This window comes from Rhodamnia argentea, chromosome 10 (genome assembly GCF_020921035.1).
Source record: "Rhodamnia argentea isolate NSW1041297 chromosome 10, ASM2092103v1, whole genome shotgun sequence".
NCBI lineage: Eukaryota > Viridiplantae > Streptophyta > Magnoliopsida > Myrtales > Myrtaceae > Rhodamnia > Rhodamnia argentea.
In genome coordinates, this window is record NC_063159.1 from 16,920,681 (window position 1) to 16,939,002 (window position 18,322).

Here is an 18,322-nt window from a genome sequence, read left to right on the forward strand (position 1 = left end):
GTTTTTGGGCTACAAACTCTCCGAGTGACATGGTAACCATTCTCATTCTCTGATTCTCATTCTGATCCGGAAAAACTGATTCTGGTTCAAATGAATTTTTTGATTCTATTACTGAATGAGTTTTAGAGAATCAGAACGTATTTGATAACTGTACAAAATTTATGTTTCAAAAAAATGATTCTTTCCCTATTTTTTTCATTTAAGCCAAATAACTATGCGGTTAATTTATAAAATTTCATTCTAAATTAAAGACTAATTTTCAATGCACACTCAAATAATTTAAAATACATTATTTTTTAGCATGTCATGAATGAAATATAAATTTTAATACATGATGTTTAAAGTTCTTTAAATGTTGCGTTTTCTAAATACATAGAAACATCTTGTAACGCACGGTTACTAGTATGCATGTTGGATGCCCTCATCCTCTGCAATATTCTTTGTAGGAGGGTGAAATCTATGAAATTTATGAAATTTAGGCCCAACTTTATGAAAATAAGGTCAAACTAGCATAATCTAAGCTTTTTCTATTTTTTAGGATTTTCTAAATTTTTTGTTATTTTTTAAAAAAATTATTTTTTATTTTTATTTTTATTTTATTTTATTTTTATTAGGTAGAGGGGGAAAAATGACGAGAAAATTACAAGGAAAAAGTGAGAGATGTGAGACTTCATTCTGTTTGCTATTTTCAAAAGTCATTCTTTTTCCATAAGCAACTTTTTTTTGTTTCTAGATTTTACTCTAAAACTGATTCTGATTCTCCAAAGCTGATTCTGGGAACAGGATCGAAATCAGAATTATTTACGTTACCAAACAGCATTCTCATTTTTTACTATTCTAGGATAAGAATCGGAGAATGAGAATGGTTACTATGCGAGCCCTTACCAACGTTTAATTGTTTCATCTTCAATTTGTTGTCGGGACACGAAAGGAGTTTGGTAGAGATCTTATTTGGGGGAGAAGATTCAGACGGGAAGAGAGATTCGTTCGGTGGGCTAGGCTTGTTTATGCCAGCCCAAAGAAAGTTATGGGGCTGTATGGTAACCATTCAAAAAGGATCGTTTCAAAAAGGATCAATTCAAATTTTGAGATTTGACTGTATGGCAATACTTACATTGGCATGCAAGGCCTCTTAGCTATGGGGCTTGACCGCTAATCAACCATTTATGGAGAAAGATAATATAATCTTTCAATATGGATATTATTAACGAGTATCTCGCGGGCACTTGCTAGGCAACTGAATATAAAAATTCTGTAGCTTTCCAATGCAATAACTTACTCATGTCATGTTTGATTGAAAACATTTCTCATTTCGTATGCTTAACAAGTACCTTAAAAACTTTGGTCGGTGAAGACCCATTTGATATCCATGAGCGTGAAACTCTCCGAGAAGTGCAATTCTGTCAAAAGGGGTTATATTAATTAGATGGGAGGATCATAGTTTCCTCCAATGTGGCCATACGTAATCTATAGAGCCTTCAAACCTTAATTTAAGACGAAACCGTAATAGCTCCTCCCTTAATTACTGTCGTCACAATCCACAGTGCATCCCATCATACGGGTCGCTCACTGTTACTGCGTGATCATGTAAGACTATTGCTATGGCTTGCAAAAACAATGTCACCATGCCATATCATGCACTTGAATAAGAGAAATTTGACCAAATAGCCTTAAATGGACGTTGCTATTATACGATGGGGACCGCTTGCGATAGTGGGTGGTATAAGTGGGGTCATCTTAGCATGAATCTTGTGCTTATCCGGAAGCCCCTTTTTTTTTTTTTTGCGGCATCCATCCTTAGGGAAAATTGTTGAAAAAATCATAAACGTATTGTACTTTTATCAATTGATTCTTTAACATTTTCAAGTTTTGCCAATTCGGTCTATTAGGCCAATTTAGGCCGGAAACTATCGATGTGAACGCTAGCATCCTATGTGACACGCTCGGTACTGACAAATATAATTTTTAATATATTTTTTTATAATTTTACAAATTTTTTATGCTTTCTTTATACTTTTCCATTTTTTTTTTGGTTTGTTTTTTAATTTTTTCCTTCGTGGGGCCTCGTCGATGGTTGACGAAGGTTGCCGGCCTTGCTGGCTTGGTAAAAGTGGCCCTCGCCAATTTGACGAAGAGAAAAAGGGGAAAAGGATACATAAAAAAAAATTGGTCAAAGTGGGCCTCGTCAATTTTTCACGTCTGCACCGACCGTGCCACGTAAGACGACCGACATCCACATGTTACAAGAAACGAAAATACTTTGCAATGGCCACTGGCCAACACTAAAAATCTGCCGAGATCTAAACAGCTTGAGCCAAATTTCGTTTCAAAAAGGATCGTTTAAAAATCTACCGACATCTAAACAGCTTGAGCCAAATTTCGTGTACGTTCGTTTATGATTTAGGCGTAACATAGCATGCACAATATGTCGGTAGCGACATATATATCCGTATTGAATTCCTAATCAATTGCTATACGTAGACATTGATTCGACTTGCATTTCCTTTGTTTTTTGGGCTGCAAACTCGCCGAGAAACTTGCCTAGTGGCTCACCAACGTTTAATTGTTTCATCTTCAATTTACTGTCGGGACACGAAAGAAGTTTGGTAGAGATCTTATTTGGGGGAGAAGATTCAGACGGGAAGAGAGATTCGTTCAGTGGGCTGGGCTTGTTTATGCCAGCCTAAAGAACGCTGTGGGCCGGGTCTAGATCTTATCGTTGATGGGCCACGGAATTATCCAACGACTTAGATAAGGGGAAGATTACAAGCTATTTACCCTCCAAATTTTGAGGAGGTGATGCGTTGTGGTGGCACCAAAAACCCTTAATGGGAGGTTTTATTGCCTTCAGCGTCATAAAAAGCGTAAACAAACAAAACGCTTCGAGTAAGAAATAAATTGTAGATATAGAATCTGAACACGTTGGATTTACATGGTTCGCGAGTATGTCTAAATTAAGGAGGAAAGATCCACGAGATGATTCCATTATAACCGGGAAAGAGAATATTATAATCGCCTAAAATGCTTACATTGAGTGTTTCTCAATCCTAGATAGACGTTCACCAAAATAGAAACGTCCACATAGACCCAAAAGAATAAATCGCAAATTAATGTCCCATGAGCCCGGCTGCTTCTCACCGAGCGCGGGGGTAGTCTGTCCAAGCACGAAGCGAGCGCTCTGTTTCCATAACCCTGCAAGTACATCGAATGTCCTGAAATTCATGAGCTTCTTGTGTAGATTCCAAATCAAACGGAGAGTCGTTTCAAGACATACAATCAACAGAAACACCTTCTAAGAAAAGAAGAAAGGGAGAAAGTACAAAAAGAGGTGGACAAACAGGAGTAAAGAAGATCTTTAAGAACTGAACAGCGTACGCTTTTTCACTGCGGCCATTGGTCAGAGGGAGAAGTTGTCGCCAAAAATAGCAACATAGAAAGCTCCCGCTCTTGACAATTGGCAAACAAATCAATCGGTCAATCTCTAATCGACATTTATCAGTAAGACAACGATGATTTGGGTCGCTTAATGGATCGGGGTCATCTCATCCCACGGGCGTACTCGCCTCTTGCTACTTTGTACTTTGCCATAGTGAAAGTCGAATATTGCGGCCCTCGGAGTTAATTGGCCGAGTGAGAGATTCAAGTGCTTCATCCAATGCAAATTCTGCGTTCCAATCGCGACCGCTTCACTTAAAATAACTACTTTATTAAATCACCCTGGCCATCCAAATGATCTTAGAACTTCACTTGATGGCATCAAGTACTCTCCAATTAAAAAAAAAATCCACTAAATTTGTATTGCATAAAAGTTCAATTTCTTTTGATACAAGTATTGTGTTGATTTAGTTAAATATAGAAATGTTTAAGAAATACGGATCGGGTATGGAAACGTTCAATTTTTTTTTTTGTTAAAATGGATCGTTAAATTTGTACCGCAAGAAAATATGTTAAAATGGGTTAAATGGGTCAATATGGATAGGATCATATTCGGCCCGACCCACCCGTTTGACACCTCTATGGATAAGATGATCACATGAACTTATGAGGGTGGATGGAATTGAGAACTCAAAATCCCGTCAATAATAAGTGAATCGGACCTCAACAAAGATGTAATCCGAGAATTGATTAAAGTACATTGTGCAAGACTTAGTAAGATTAGTCGACACCCAAAAATGACCCACTTTTGATTATAATTGATAGGTGACAGACTTAGTCGATAATAGAAGAGTTTGGTGAACGGACGTCATCGACTAACTAGATAGTAGACGATTTGAAGAGAATCGATGAAGTTATTGACAACAAATATTAGTTTCTGACAAAATCCTTCATCGGGAATGAAGTCAATTGTAATTGTTGAGTAGCGATATCATTGAATGTATATCTTCTTGCGAATAAGTTTTGCTTCGAAAATAGGAGATTATGTACCTTCTTGTAACCATCGATGTGACTAGGAAGTTATTTCTATTCCAGTAATGGCCGTGCATAACCATCGTATGTAGTCATCCTAGGGAGTTATAACTAGTGTACTCTTTGTAAAATCCTCAACTAACAAACAAAAACTCAATGTCCTCACAAATCATTTTTTTTTTTTTTTTACTTTCATGCAATTTAAATGATTGGCAGTGATTACCTCCGGTCTTCGTACATTTAAATTTACTATCATTTACTTTCTCATCCAAAATCATTAAAGGATTATCTCGCAACATTTGGCGATTCATACCAATCCGTTGATATCCTTAAAGGATAATTCATCGATGCTTTCCGGGGAAACAATACCATATCAAGAAAAATATCAAATCTTAGTAGCGTGAAAAACTTAAAAACTAACCTGATGCTAATCTCAATAGTTCTCTCCCTTCATGCGTTACTCGAGCATTGAGGTCCCAATCGAACGCTTCAACTAGAAGTCGTCGTTCACATCGACCATCGGATCGTCATTGCCCGTCGATTTTGGTGACTCATATTGCATTAAAAAAGGTGGTGGAAAAAGTCACGAATTTGTAAAAGAAACATGGGGCGCACAGACGGAGACCGATTGATAAGGAGAGATCGCGGTGTGGACATCCATCATAGTCAAGGAAGAAAATTAACATGGGAATTTAGTGTCGGTGTTTAAATTAGATTCATTGGTGGGTGGGTCCCAAGAGCACGTTACTGGTGGGTTAAAGTCGTGGGCCGACACGAAAAAATATCTTGAATCGGAGGAAACTGATCATTCCGTTCTGAACCGACCCGAGACCATCGGGTTCATTGTCTGAAGTCGGCATCATGCCTTCTCGTCTTTCACGGACTCCATGAGGAGACCACGTGGGTGTTCATGCGAAGGCGAGCCACGTAAGCCCGCTCGTATTCAATTCGAATCTCGCTTTATTATTCTGATTGGTCCCTTTCTTTTTCTTCTTCTTTTTTATTTTATTTTCTTTTTCAATTATATTCGCCTACACCGTTGATCGGAAGAAACTCTGTCCGACCTGCTTTTGTAATAAGCGAATCACAAGCGCGCACACAGCTCCTATAAGTAGACTTGCTTTGATAAGTACTCATACTAAAATCCAACGCTGCATTTGTTGGGAACGCACAAGCAAAAATCCGATATATTTGTTTAGGAAGATCGCCAAAAAGGGAGTTTAAATTTAAATCCGTTAACATATCCAGTTAGACTCCGCAGGCCCGAAACTCCCGTTCCCGTCGACTTTCTTTCTCCTCCGAGGATGGTTCGAGAGGCATGGGGTTTCGAATCCATTTGAGGTTTGCCTCTTTGATGATCAAGTACCACCACTCCAATTTCCTTCGAAGGAAAGAGGAACTCGGTTCATGGTTGAAATGAGCCGGTTAGAATATATTAACTGCTCTCCTAACAATCTCCCTCTCATATGTGACCTTATTGTTAGATCTGTTAACATATATAGTTGGTCCCAAATTTATTCGAAAACTTAAGCCTATGAATTATAGATCAACAACGATATAGTAACTGCTCTCATCACACCGATTCATCAATATGAAATTTTTCTAACACAACTTACTCACCGTGCATCCTAATAGTGTTTAATTTTTTTTTTTTATACATGTGTTCAATTTTAACTTATCAATTCAAATTTTGAGATTTGACTGTATAGCAATACTTACATTGGCATGCAAGGCCTCTCAAGCTATGGGGCTTGACCGCTCATCAACCATTTATGGAGAAAGATAATATAATCTTTCAATATGGATATTATTAACGAGTATCCCGGAGGCACTTGCTAGACAACTGAATATACTAATTCTGTAGCTTTCCAATGCAATAGCTTACTCGTGTCGTGTTTGATCGAAAACATTTCTCATTTCGCATGCTTAACAAGTACCTTAAAAACTTTGGTCGGTGAAGACCCTTTTGATGTCCATGAGCGTGAAACTCACCGAGAAGTGCAATTCTGTCAAAAGGGGTTATATTAATTAGATGGGAGGACCAAATTAGTTTCCTCCAATGTGGCCATACGTAATCTATAGAGCCTTCAAACCTTAATTTAAGACGAAACCGTAATAGCTCCTCCCTTAATTACTGTCGTCACAATCCACAGTGCATCCTATAATACGGGTCGCTCACTGTTACAGCGTGATCGTGTAAGACTATTGCTATAGCTTGCAAAAGCAATGTCACCATGCCATATCATGCACTTGAATAAGAGAAATTTGACACCATGCCATATCATGCACTTGAATAAGAGAAATTTGACCAAGTAACCTTAAATGGACGTTGCTATTATACGATGGGGACCGCTTGCGATAGTGGGTGGTATAAGTGGGGTCATCTTAGCATGAATCTTGTGCTTATCCGGAAGCCCGTTTGATTTATTTATTTATTTTTTTTTTTGCGGCATTCATCTTTAGGGAAAATTGTCGAAAAAATCATAAACGTATTGTACTTTTATCAATTGATTCTTTAACATTTTCAAGTTTTGCCAATTCAGTCTATTAGGCCAATTTAGGCCAGAAACTATCGATGTGAACGTCAACATCCTATGTGGCACGCTCAGTGCCGACAAAGATAATTTTTAATATTTTTTTTATAATTTTACAAATTTTTATGCTTTCTTTATACTTTTCCTTTTTTTTTTTTGGTTTGTTTTTTAATTTTTCCCTTCGTCGGGCCTCGTCGATGGTTGATGGAGGTTGCCGGCCTTGCTGGCTTGGTAAAAGTGGCCCTCGCCAATTTGACGAAGAGAAAAAGGGGAAAAGGATATATAAAAAAAATTGGTGAAAGTGGGCCTTGTCAATTTTTCACATCTGCACCGACCGTGCCACATAGGACGACCGACATCCACATATTACAAGAAACGAAAATACTTTGCAATGACCGCCGGCCAACACTAAAAATCTGCCGACATCTAAACAGCTTGAGCCAAATTTCGTTTCAAAGGGAGGAAGAATTGGCGAGGAAGCCAGGACAAGATTGAACCCCCCACGCCGACTTGAAATGGTGCCCAATTGGGCTATCGATCGGGCACCAAATGGAAAGACAACGGGAGAGTGTCGCGGAGAAGTCGAACATTTCAAGTGAGGACGACCCTATCCTGCCGGGCCGCCGGTCGACAAACTTCACCAAAATCCCTGATCGGCTTAACTCACCCCCGCAACAACACCCCCTCCCCGAAATTCTTGGCCATGGCCCGAAAGCAAACATCACTAGATCCCACCGAGATCTCCCACCCCCAGCTCTTCATGTGGGCGATGTGATCGGCCACCGTAAGGAAGTTACGTCTAATCTTGCATTAAATATGGATGATGCGTCCGGCATACCCGATCCGAACAGTTTTGTCCAGCTCGAAAAAGAAAGGCGATGCAGGAAAAAGTCCTATTAGAAAAGATATCGGACCCCCCGAAAAAAGCAAACGGCAAATTGTCATTGGGTCTATTCTAAGATCAATTGTGTTTTTTTCTTCTTCCTTTTTTTTCTTTTTATAGCAAAGCGATAGTTATAAAATTAGATTAACAGTTAATTAGAAGATTAAGAGCAGAGCCAGGTGGTAGGGGTCCCACTCCCAATTCCCTATATTTACATCTGTCGGTGACATGAAATGAAACGCAGCAAAGCCGCACAGCAAGGTCAAATCCGTAAAAACGCTCCAGCCCCAAGGTCAAATCACAGCCCCCTTCTCCCTGTTGCAAGTGCCCTGCGACCCCACCCTCCACATTTGCATAAATCCTTTTTTTTTTTTTTTTTGAAGGGGAAAATCCTTTTATCGATTCCACCATCCAATTTTTCAAGACTCGGCCAATCATTAAGGGGTGAGTAGGATTCCATAATAGAATCCGAAACCTAAGAACTGGATCGACAGAAATCTATCCAATTCTAAGTTCTAGGATACGTAAGATAGATTATAGATTTTAAAAATTGAGGAACTTGTTTGGAGGAGTAGTTTCTAGATTTTAGGTAGGTAAAATCTGAAACAAAATTTTACATTTTTCTTAGTCTATGTCTTCGCGCGATCATGTGATGTTCTATGGCGTCCAATGAGTTGTATAATCTTGAACAACTAATCTATAACTTTTATTTTATGGTCGAGACTCTTACTTTATTAATGTCCCCGTATTTATTCTCGTGTCCGAATATAAGTTGTGGTCAGCGAATTGTAACGGTAAGTGATGATCATTAAAAGTGGTGATTCACTGTAGTCATTTAATTTAGAATATAGGTGAAACACGTGGCGGGATGAGTTCTGAAGCACGCATAAGGTGGGTTTTGGGTGTTTTGACGGGGTAAAATCCATACGGAACTTAAAATCGCTCACCTCTATCGGTTATGCTTAATATGAATAAATACGATTATTAATTAATTCGATATGATAATTGCGACTCCCGTATAATTATTTCCCGCGGCATTGAACGCGGCTTTCCCTTTGGCTTTTTCACTCCGGAAATGGAACCAGATGTTTTAATATGCGCAGCAGCAGCGAATACATATGTACAAGCGCTTGTTTTCTTCTTCTTCTTCTTCCTCCTCCCTCTGCGGCTGCTATCTCCCCGGAGTCCATCCACTCGAATCATCTCCTCCATCAAATCTTCTCTTCTCCTCCGAAAAGGTTTGACCTTCCCCTCCGCGCGCCCTCGATTCCCACTTTTCGATTGCCTCCGTCGGTCGGTCGATCGATCACGAGGGCTTCTCCCTTTCTTTTTTCTTTTTTTGCTCTGATGCTGTCAGGAATTTTAATGCATTCGATTCCGATCCTGCTCATACCAGCTCTACCTGCAGGATCTTGGTACGGACGGACGCTCGGCTCCCAGCGAGGTAGATCTCGCGCCCGGCATGGCGCAGCTCTCCATTCACGGGCGAGGAAGCGGTGGCGCCGATGGTTTGTTTGGTTTCGGAGAGTGGTAGTGGGGAGGGGGAGCATGAAGCTCTACATATCCGCGACGGGGATTAAGAAGCTGACCATACCCAGCTCCGGCGCCGGCGGCGGGAAGGGGTCGCCGTCCTCGGCGGCGGCCGCTGTTCCTGCTAATCCGGGCCGCCGGATCGCGGGCCGCGCGGTGCTGCCGGCGGTGCTGGTGCTCGGCCTCGCGCTGCCGTTTTTGTTCGTCAGGGTCGCGTTCCTGGTGCTGGAATCTGCCGCTGCTTGCTCTGCCTCCTCCAACGGTATTCTCTCGTCCCTATCGAATCTCCGTTTGGGTTTGCTGTTTTCCCATTTGCTCGACTTTTCTGATCTGAGAAGCGATTTCGCGGGAGAAGAGTCTAGAATAGCGCCGTTTTTGTTAAGTGTATCGGTTCGTATCGAACAACCGTGCCCCTGCTTTGGTATCGCGAGTTTGCGACCGCGTTCACGCGTCCGTTCACGACGTAAAATGCTTCGTCAGCAATGATTCGTCGGCGGCCGCGGCGATTGCTCCGACCGACGGCGTTTCATCGAAAGGACATTTTCCGGTTGAAATTTCGGCGGTTGAAACTTCGGCACTCACTCTCTGTCTCCCTCTCTCCCTGTGCAGATTGCTTTGGCTGGAGATTTTTCGGCGGGAATGACGCAGCTCTGGTAAGCACGACTCTTAACCCCAAATGCATTTTCCATCATCGTCTTACTTCCGCTGGACACGACAAAACGAGCTCGAGATGTGAATTCGAATTAGATCGCATAAGAATCCGAACGAGGCTAGTCGGTCGCTAGAGCTTCACACTCCCGTCCCAGGAGTACACTCGTTGAACGCGCTTCGGTCACTTTCTCCGGGAGCCGCACCTTTCCCCTCCGAGGCTAGGAGCAACTCGCTCTTTGTAAAAGGTTTTTTCCGAGCTCTGCTCTCGGCCGCGGTCACTGTACTTCACCATCAAGATGGGTCTCGCTTCTCTTATCTTCTTGTTGACTTGGACCTGCCTCGACTACCGGAAAATCAGCCCCAAGTACCATTCATTCTCAATCGCATTCAATCTCTCGTGTCCCCAGCGCTTCCCCATTGATGGGGGAGGACCAGTCGCAGCAGTTTCCGGTCCTGATTGTTAGGGTTAAATCCAGTGGTCGAGGGATGGGAGTCCCATTTCAACTGTTGGCCCGTGTCAACCTTTGACATTTCTTTTGATTAATTTCTCGTGCGAGGAATTTTTTATATGTCGTGTTTGGTGAATCTAGGCCGGACCTGTCCTTCTCCTTTTCTCCATTCTGTGAGTGCTGGATGGCCTCCCATCGTCCACCAGTCACGGGAAAAATTGTCCAAAAACAATTCAGCCCTAAACATCATGATAACTTATCAATTCAGCCCTAAATCTTTAAATTATGCCAATTTAGTCTTGAACCTTTTAATGATTTGCGAAATTAGTCCTAACCCTTTTAAAGAATTGTCAATTTAGTCCTTTTAGTCAATTACTTAAATAATAAGGTTAGGATTAAAATGGCAAAATTTCAAAAGATTTAAGATTAAATCGGCACAATTTCAAAAGATTTATTACTGAATAGACACAATTTGAAAGGTTTAAGACTAAATTGTCATATCGTCAAAAGGTTTATGACTAAATTGACAAAATTAAAAGATTTAGTATCGAATTGGAAAATTGTATAAAGGGTTAAAACTTTTTTGATAATTTTGTTCCAATCACGCATTCTTATTTTCTTCTAAAGGGCGCGTTGGCTTTTTAAGCGCTCGTCGGTCGCGGATTCTTCGGTTTAAGCCTTTTCAAGTTAGAACCCTCCTTTCGGTTCGGCCCAAGATTATGCTTCGTTGTTCAACTGTCGGGTTACGATTTTGCACACGCGGCCCGGTTCGATGTTCGACAGATCCTGGGATTCGTCGAGCTAACGTATAGTTTGCGCTCTGCGGATTTGATACACTGGGTTACTTCTCCACCCCAAATCCTTTGGGACTTAATTTGTGCTGATGCCCCTCTTTCGGGCCTTTTTGTACGAAACTCAAATTATCAGTAATGCAATATCATCTTTCCGACCAAAAAAAAAAAAAAATCAAGAATTAAGCACCCTTTCAAAAAAAAAAAAGGAAAAAGAAAAGTAGATGGGCAATTCTGGCGGACCCCGGAGATGTCGATGGCCCTGCTCTGTCTTTATTTGTCTGTTTTAGCATCTGGTTTGCTGGAATACGTGCAGAACATGATCAAAAACAGGTCGCCTAAGAATCGTCCAAACAACGATGCTCGCTTGCAACGGTCCCCGGGATGTAGCACAATTTTAAGGTGCTGTCGGCACATCATACAAGAATCCAGTTTGCCTGGCGCTATGGTTCCCAAAACCCCTGCCACTTTCTCTTCGTTCTCCTCCACTCAATCGAAAAACAAGATTCGTTAGAACAAAACACCAGAAACAGGAGGCTGAATAATCAGCGGGAACCGCTTTCGCCATTTCTTTTATCCTTTTTTTCTTCTCTGCCAAAGTAAAACATAGTACCGCAATTGGTAAAAGCTGCTATTTTTACGGTTCTATATGTCTGTCTGACCGTGAATAAATATTGGGAAGATCCCATTATGGATGATATGATGCCGGATGGAGAAAACCGTGTTTAGGCGAGACATTGCCCCACTCAAAACTCGAAAAAGTGACATTCGATTCCTCTGGTGATTGGAAAGGGAGCTATAACTGGAGTGATCATATCACAGCCATACGTGGCTTATTTTCGTCTTTTGGTTTGTGGGGTGGCGTGGGGTGGCGTGGGGTGCGCTGGTTCCCCCCGACGTCAACGCGGTTTTCGTACAGTTCCGTGGCCACGTCACTGATGAACGTGGTGGGGTTTTGTGGGCTGTGATGCAGCTTAGGGAGGAGCTGACGAGAGCGCTGCTGGAGGCGAAGGAAAGCGACGTGGGGGAGCGGCAGGGGGTGGAGAGTTCGGTCGAGTCATTTGGTGAGCTGGTGAAGGAGATGACGTCTGGTCAACCCGACATCAAGGAATTCGCTTCCAAGACCAAAGCCATGGTGAGTAGTGCACGAGAAATGCACCAACCGTAATTTCTCTTTCAATCTTATCTCAGAAAATGTATGTTGTTTGTGGAATGTTGATTTGTTTTCCGTCGCGTTGTCTGGCGAACTTTTTTTTACGTGGGTCGATAGATTTCCTTAGGGAAAAAATGACTAGATGGTCAGTTATTGTCGCTGTAGACAAAAATTTGTACTAGCTATCATCACAGCCTCACAAGTCGTTCACGTGATGGACTCAAAGTCCGTTCACTCATCGCCTTTAAGGCTAGTGTAAGACTCGGAGACATCTGATGGTCTGTCTGCTGTGTTGTTTGATTGGCCCCCTGTTTGTTTTCGTGAATATCATCAAATGTCCGACGTTGGCACCCCATCACGCCACACTTTCGAGCACAAATTTTTAAGTTAGTTTGGACAAGCACAGAAGCATGAAGAAGCAGCTACTTCGTCAATAAAAACGAAGGTCGGAAGACCTTCAGGGCTGCAATATTCTCTAGAATTGTATTCCATCTTCATGAACTTCATTAATCGAGGGATCTCGCACACGATATAATGGATAGTAAGACTTGTCCCTGATCCTTCTTTACTGCTTGCCGGGGCAGTTGCATGCTGAAATTTGAAAGTGTCACCAGACTGGATATTGGGTGGAATCCCCTCGGTGAACTCTATAGTTTGAACTACATCTAGAATCATGTGGTCTTGATGAGGGTTCTAAAGTCAACTTGTTTTTACCATTAACTGGAAGATGCATGATGGGAATATCGGAGCCCTGAAAATTTTTCCATAGAGCTCAACCTATACTTGAAGAATTATTCACCTAAGATACCTGAATATATTAGCACTTGTTAAAGATATGCTGAAGACTGTTTCCTCTGCTGCTGCTTCTGATGCTGATACTTAATACTAGTTAAACCTCTTACAGTGTGACTTTTCAAAATTTTGATGCTTTTATACCAAAGAAGGAAGGACATTTTCAGCATAACTAGGGGCTCATATTCTACTGTATCAACCTCATTCCATTGTTAAAGAGAGTTAAAACATGGATAACTAGGCTCTTGGACGTAAGATGTTTGCTTTCTGGTGACAGAACAAATACTATATACAGGATACATAGAAATGTTTTTTGCTTCAGGTCGTTATGTTCTTGTTTTGCAGTTAACTAGGATGGAGCGGAAGGTTCATTCTGCCAAACAGCAGGAGTCAATTTATTGGCATTTAGCATCACACGGTATACCAAAAGGTCTTCATTGCCTTTGCCTGAAACTGGCTGAAGAATATGCAGTCAATGCTATGGCTCGGTCTCGTCTACCTCCACCTCAATATGTTCGTCACCTTGCTGATCCTCACTTCCATCATGTTGTCCTCATAACTGATAATGTCCTTGCTGCCTCGGTTGTGATCTCTTCTACTGTGCAAAACTCAGCAAAACCTGAAAAATTGGTATTTCACGTGCTCACTGATAAGAAAACATATACTGCCATGCATGCCTGGTTTGCCATAAATCCAATCAGGTTAGCTGTGGTTGAAGTGAAGGGACTGCACCAATATGATTGGTCTCAGGAAGTCAACATTCGTGTCAAGGAGATGATAGATTTTCATCGTCTATTATGGAGACACTTCTACAGGAATATGAAAGGAGAGTACTTAGATGAAGCAGAAGAAAAATATGTTGAGGCTCTCAGTCCCAGCAACCTTTCCCTCTTGAATCATCTGCGCGTTTTCATTCCCGAGGTAATTCTTTTAATAGAGAGTTTGCTGCCCTAGTGGGTGTTATTAACCGTGAACTTTGTATTTGATCGTTTAGCTGATTTCCACGGTCACAGCTGTTTCCAGATCTAAACAAGGTGGTGTTCTTGGACGATGATCTCATAGTGCAACGTGACTTATCTCCACTCTGGGATTTAAATCTCGAAGGAAAAGGTGTCGGTGCAGTTGTCAATTCATGGTGCGGAGATGACTGCTGCCCAGGAAGACAGTACAAGGATTACTTGAATTTTTCTCACCCTACTATCTCGTCCAACTTTGATTCGAATCGTTGTGCATGGTTGTATGGGCTTAATGTTTTCGACCTGGAAGCCTGGAGGAGGAGTAACCTCACAAGAAATTACCTAAACTGGCTAAAAGAGGTGAGCAGCCTCTTTTTATTTTCCGTAGTTGTCAAGTTATTACTGTGACTGATTCCATAATATCAATCTCCCTCTATTGGATGCACAGATGCACTAGACTATGATTCTTTGCTGCAGCGTTCCTTTTTTTTTTTTTTTTTTTTTGGTGTTCTTTTTCCAAGTGCCGTAATATTTGGTACCTGAAGAAGAATTCTTCACTTAGAGCACAGCGCACTTCCTTTTTCAGTGTTCATCATTTATGTTTTTGTTTGCTTAAAGCCTTTAGCCATATTTTCCTATGCACAGAGCCTCAATTCGGGATTGGAACTATGGATTCCTGGAGTTCTTCCGCCAGCCTTGATAGCTTTTGAGGGTCAGGTGCATCCAATTGATCCTTCATGGCACCTGGCCGGATTGGGCCATCGGTTCCCAGACACTCAGGGAAGGTTAGTGGCAGCTGCTGCGGTTATACATTTCAGTGGCCCCGCAAAGCCATGGCTAGAAATTGGATCGCCCGAGATACGGAGCTTATGGTACAGGCACTTAGATCCCTCAAATGAGTTTATTAGAAAATGTAGGATAACTGGGTGAAGAGGACAAAGATGTCTCTCGGCCCAGGAGACTAGAGCAGATATAAGGAAGGGAACAGAGGGAAGAAGGTATTGCCTTCAGTCTCTGCCTCCTGCATAACTCTCCCCTAGGCAATATTACAGAATAGCTTGTTTATAGTAGAGAGAAAAAAAGAATGAAGATATATTGTCGTAAGGCATATACACCACAGTCAGCTTCAGCCCCTAGGTGTTTACAGAATTATGCAAATCTTTGACGTTTATGTAATATAGTCTGGTTAGATGGGAATAGATTGTGTTTAATAAGCGTTAGAAAAGATCTGTCGTGCCTACCAAAGAGGGAATTACATTCAGCTTTCGTTTGTTGCCTTTCCCTTTCTAAGAAGTAACTTGCATCAGAAGTAATACTTGAAAGCAGCGATGCTTCACACGGTTTAGGACAAAAATAGTCTCAGGAGCTCCTTGTGGACTTTGAGAAGGGGATAAGAGTAAAGACCATTGCCTGCCTGGAGGGATGATGCCACAGGGATTCAGAGTGGATGTGAAATAAAAACGAAATCTTTGTATTAAGATAGCAGCATTTAGAGCAAATCTCTCGGTTTCTCGATTGTCGATTATATTGGAATTCAAACTCAGTTTCTTTGAGCCGCATGGGTTTGCTTGAAAGGATTCACATCGACGACTGTCCCTCGATGAGCTTGCTTGTTCCCATGCCTACCAATCTCGCCAATACTGTCCATGCCCACAAAAGTAAAACGCTTGGAAATGGAGGTTGATTTTGCATGGTTTATCCCGAATGGGTAGGTTCGGAACATAACAGGCGTCATGAATCTTGCAGCTATACGTCTGTTAAAGCATTCTCCCACCCTTTATATATGAGATCAGTGTAAGTTTTATGTTCATATAATTTTCCTCTACCTAATAAATTACGCTTGAGTTTCATACTTTGACAACATTACATTTGGTTAAAAAGTGTCGGCTTGGAACATTCTTACTAAAATAGAAGACGTGAAGAACAAGTATTGATTCCCATTCGCTTGGTCGCCATTTATTTTGCAATCAACTGATGTTGGTTGTCCAAAAAGTCTTAAACCTATTGCACCTTTTCAATTCAGTCCTAAATCTTTTAATTTTGCCAATTGAGCCCATCCAGTCAATTTTATTTTGAAATCACCGACGTGGACGTCGGTTATCCTATATGGCATAGTTGGCGCTAACGCTAATAAATTTTAATAACATTTGAACATTTGTTAATTTTTATTTTTTTTTCCTTGCTCTTTTTTCTGTGATTTTTTTTTTTTTTTGTGCTAGCAAGGGTCATTGGCAACCCTCACCAGCCGTGAAGGCCTACTCCCATTACGAAGGCCCTCGTGCCACCCTCATGCTGCCTCGCCTAGATCTAGCGACAGTCTTCGCACCCTCGCATGGGGCCTTCGCGGTCGGCGACGGTCATCGGCACACAAGAAAATTGCAAAAAAAAGTAAGGAAAATAAAAATGTAAATAAAATAAATTGAATAAAATATTACATTATTATCAATAAAAATGCCCACGTGGCACGGCCGACTAATGGACACAATTGGCAAATATCCTCGTTTGAATGTGAGTGCGACAGATTTGATGACAACGCTAAATGGGATGAACCATCCTCGACAAGCAAACATGCCTTCACATATAAGGATTCTCTTGTTCCGTTCACATGCGTGTGTTCGAGGTATGCATGCAAGACTAGGGTAAAATGCATCCGCAAATCAATGATGATAATAAACATTCAAGAGAATCGTGTCTTTTCTTTCTTTCCTTGTTTTGGTCACCGAAGATAATATGTTTCTAAAGACCTACTAGTGACTAGTAATCCGTCGATAGCTGAAGAGAAAAGGTATCCCGAAGAGCGGAAAGTCAAGAAAACGCAATTACGTCACAAGCTACACATCGAACAATATTTATCTATCAAAGCTACAAGGGCGATTCATTTATATTGAAATGACTCATCGTACTATATACATGGAAGAAGCGAAACAAAGAAAAGAAGGCGCGAAAACCATAGCTTGATTTACTCGAACATAAGTGAACTTAATCACATTTCGCATCAATGATGGTGAGTGTGAGCTGTGTTGAAAAAGAGAGGTTAGAGATTGTATCACATGTGACCAATATGGTGTGGCTGAGGGATTTTTTATATTTTGGAGAATTTGAGGATGTTTTCCTTTCTTTCACGTGAGATCAGGGAAGAGAAGAAGGACCAACGCCAAAAGTAGGACGATTTCATGTGATGCGCTTCAGTACTGTGCATTCAGAAAATCCCAGAAGCAGCTGGATTGCAATGCATGCCCGTGGATGAATATTGAGCAGGCAAAAAGACGAACCAAATAGTCATATGACAACGACTGCACAGCGAATAAGCCTGGCCACTAAGCTGACTTCAATGATGGGATTAGCAAGTAGGGTTAATTTGCTAGAGATGACCGTTGTTTTCAATACCTGAACTCAAAGCAGAAGTTGCTCTTGAGATTATACGTGAAAATCTACGGATTTGCGCTTGAATTCATCGGTGCTTTTGGTTATTCTTTTCGGTAATTTTGGGGGCATGAGGGACACTTATCGTGGGATCCATTTATTTTTAGTTTGAGATTAAGGAAATCATAGAGCTACAAACTCAAAATTTTGCACAGAAACAAATGATCAATTCACTAAAACTAGGACAATCCGCCGCATTATCAGTTTTTACCAAGATTACCAAATTCAGAACATGTTCTATTATCAGTTGGCCTGGCGTCCGTATTTTATAGATTAGACGTTCGTTTCCCACTTCGCGTGCAACTCCTTCGTTCATCCGAGCGCTCGTATTTTTCATTACTCATAAGGGTTCCTTTGACTGTCTTCTGCATCTGGAGATTCCAACATCGTATGTCTCTGGCTAGCTCAAGGTGTCCAGCTAGGTCATGTCAATCCCAACCGGGCGACGCTAATTAAACATAATATCCTGCTTAATCTGTAGGTACCAGATTGAAGACTCCGAACACAGTTAGACGGTGGAAGCCAGAATGATCAGACGCAACTTTCAGTGGTCCTTTGTTGCATAACCTGTGAGGAAGGCCATTAGCCGAAACATGCTTCACACAAACATTCGACATGGAAGAGGGAAAGGGAAGAAAAAGAACCAGAAAAAACACCAAACTCCATATGAATACAAGGACAAGAATACTCGAACCTTGGCTTTTCCGACTCTCCATTTATGTTGCAGGAAGAGGGTTTTCTGAGAATATTCTT

General features: G+C 41.3%; 1 protein-coding gene across 3 annotated transcripts; it reads left to right on the top strand.

Moving 5' to 3' along the window:
* The first annotated feature begins 8,942 nt into the window (after positions 1-8,942).
* LOC115731841 (probable galacturonosyltransferase 15) lies at positions 8,943-15,370 on the top strand. Of its 3 annotated transcripts, none has more exons than XM_048271389.1 (7): positions 8,943-9,062; positions 9,211-9,616; positions 9,964-10,007; positions 12,219-12,380; positions 13,536-14,111; positions 14,204-14,506; positions 14,792-15,370. In XM_048271389.1, the coding sequence occupies exons 1-7, from the start codon at positions 8,943-8,945 to the stop codon at positions 15,074-15,076; spliced, it is 1,896 nt and encodes a 631-aa protein (XP_048127346.1). In that variant the 3' UTR covers positions 15,077-15,370. The 3 variants fall into 3 exon arrangements, with proteins under 3 accessions (XP_048127346.1, XP_030518373.2, XP_030518380.2); XM_030662513.2 differs by having other exon boundaries at positions 9,018-9,062; positions 9,233-9,616; XM_030662520.2 differs by lacking the exons at positions 8,943-9,062; positions 9,211-9,616; positions 9,964-10,007 and adding an exon at positions 11,944-12,069.
* The last annotated feature ends 2,952 nt before the right edge of the window (positions 15,371-18,322 follow it).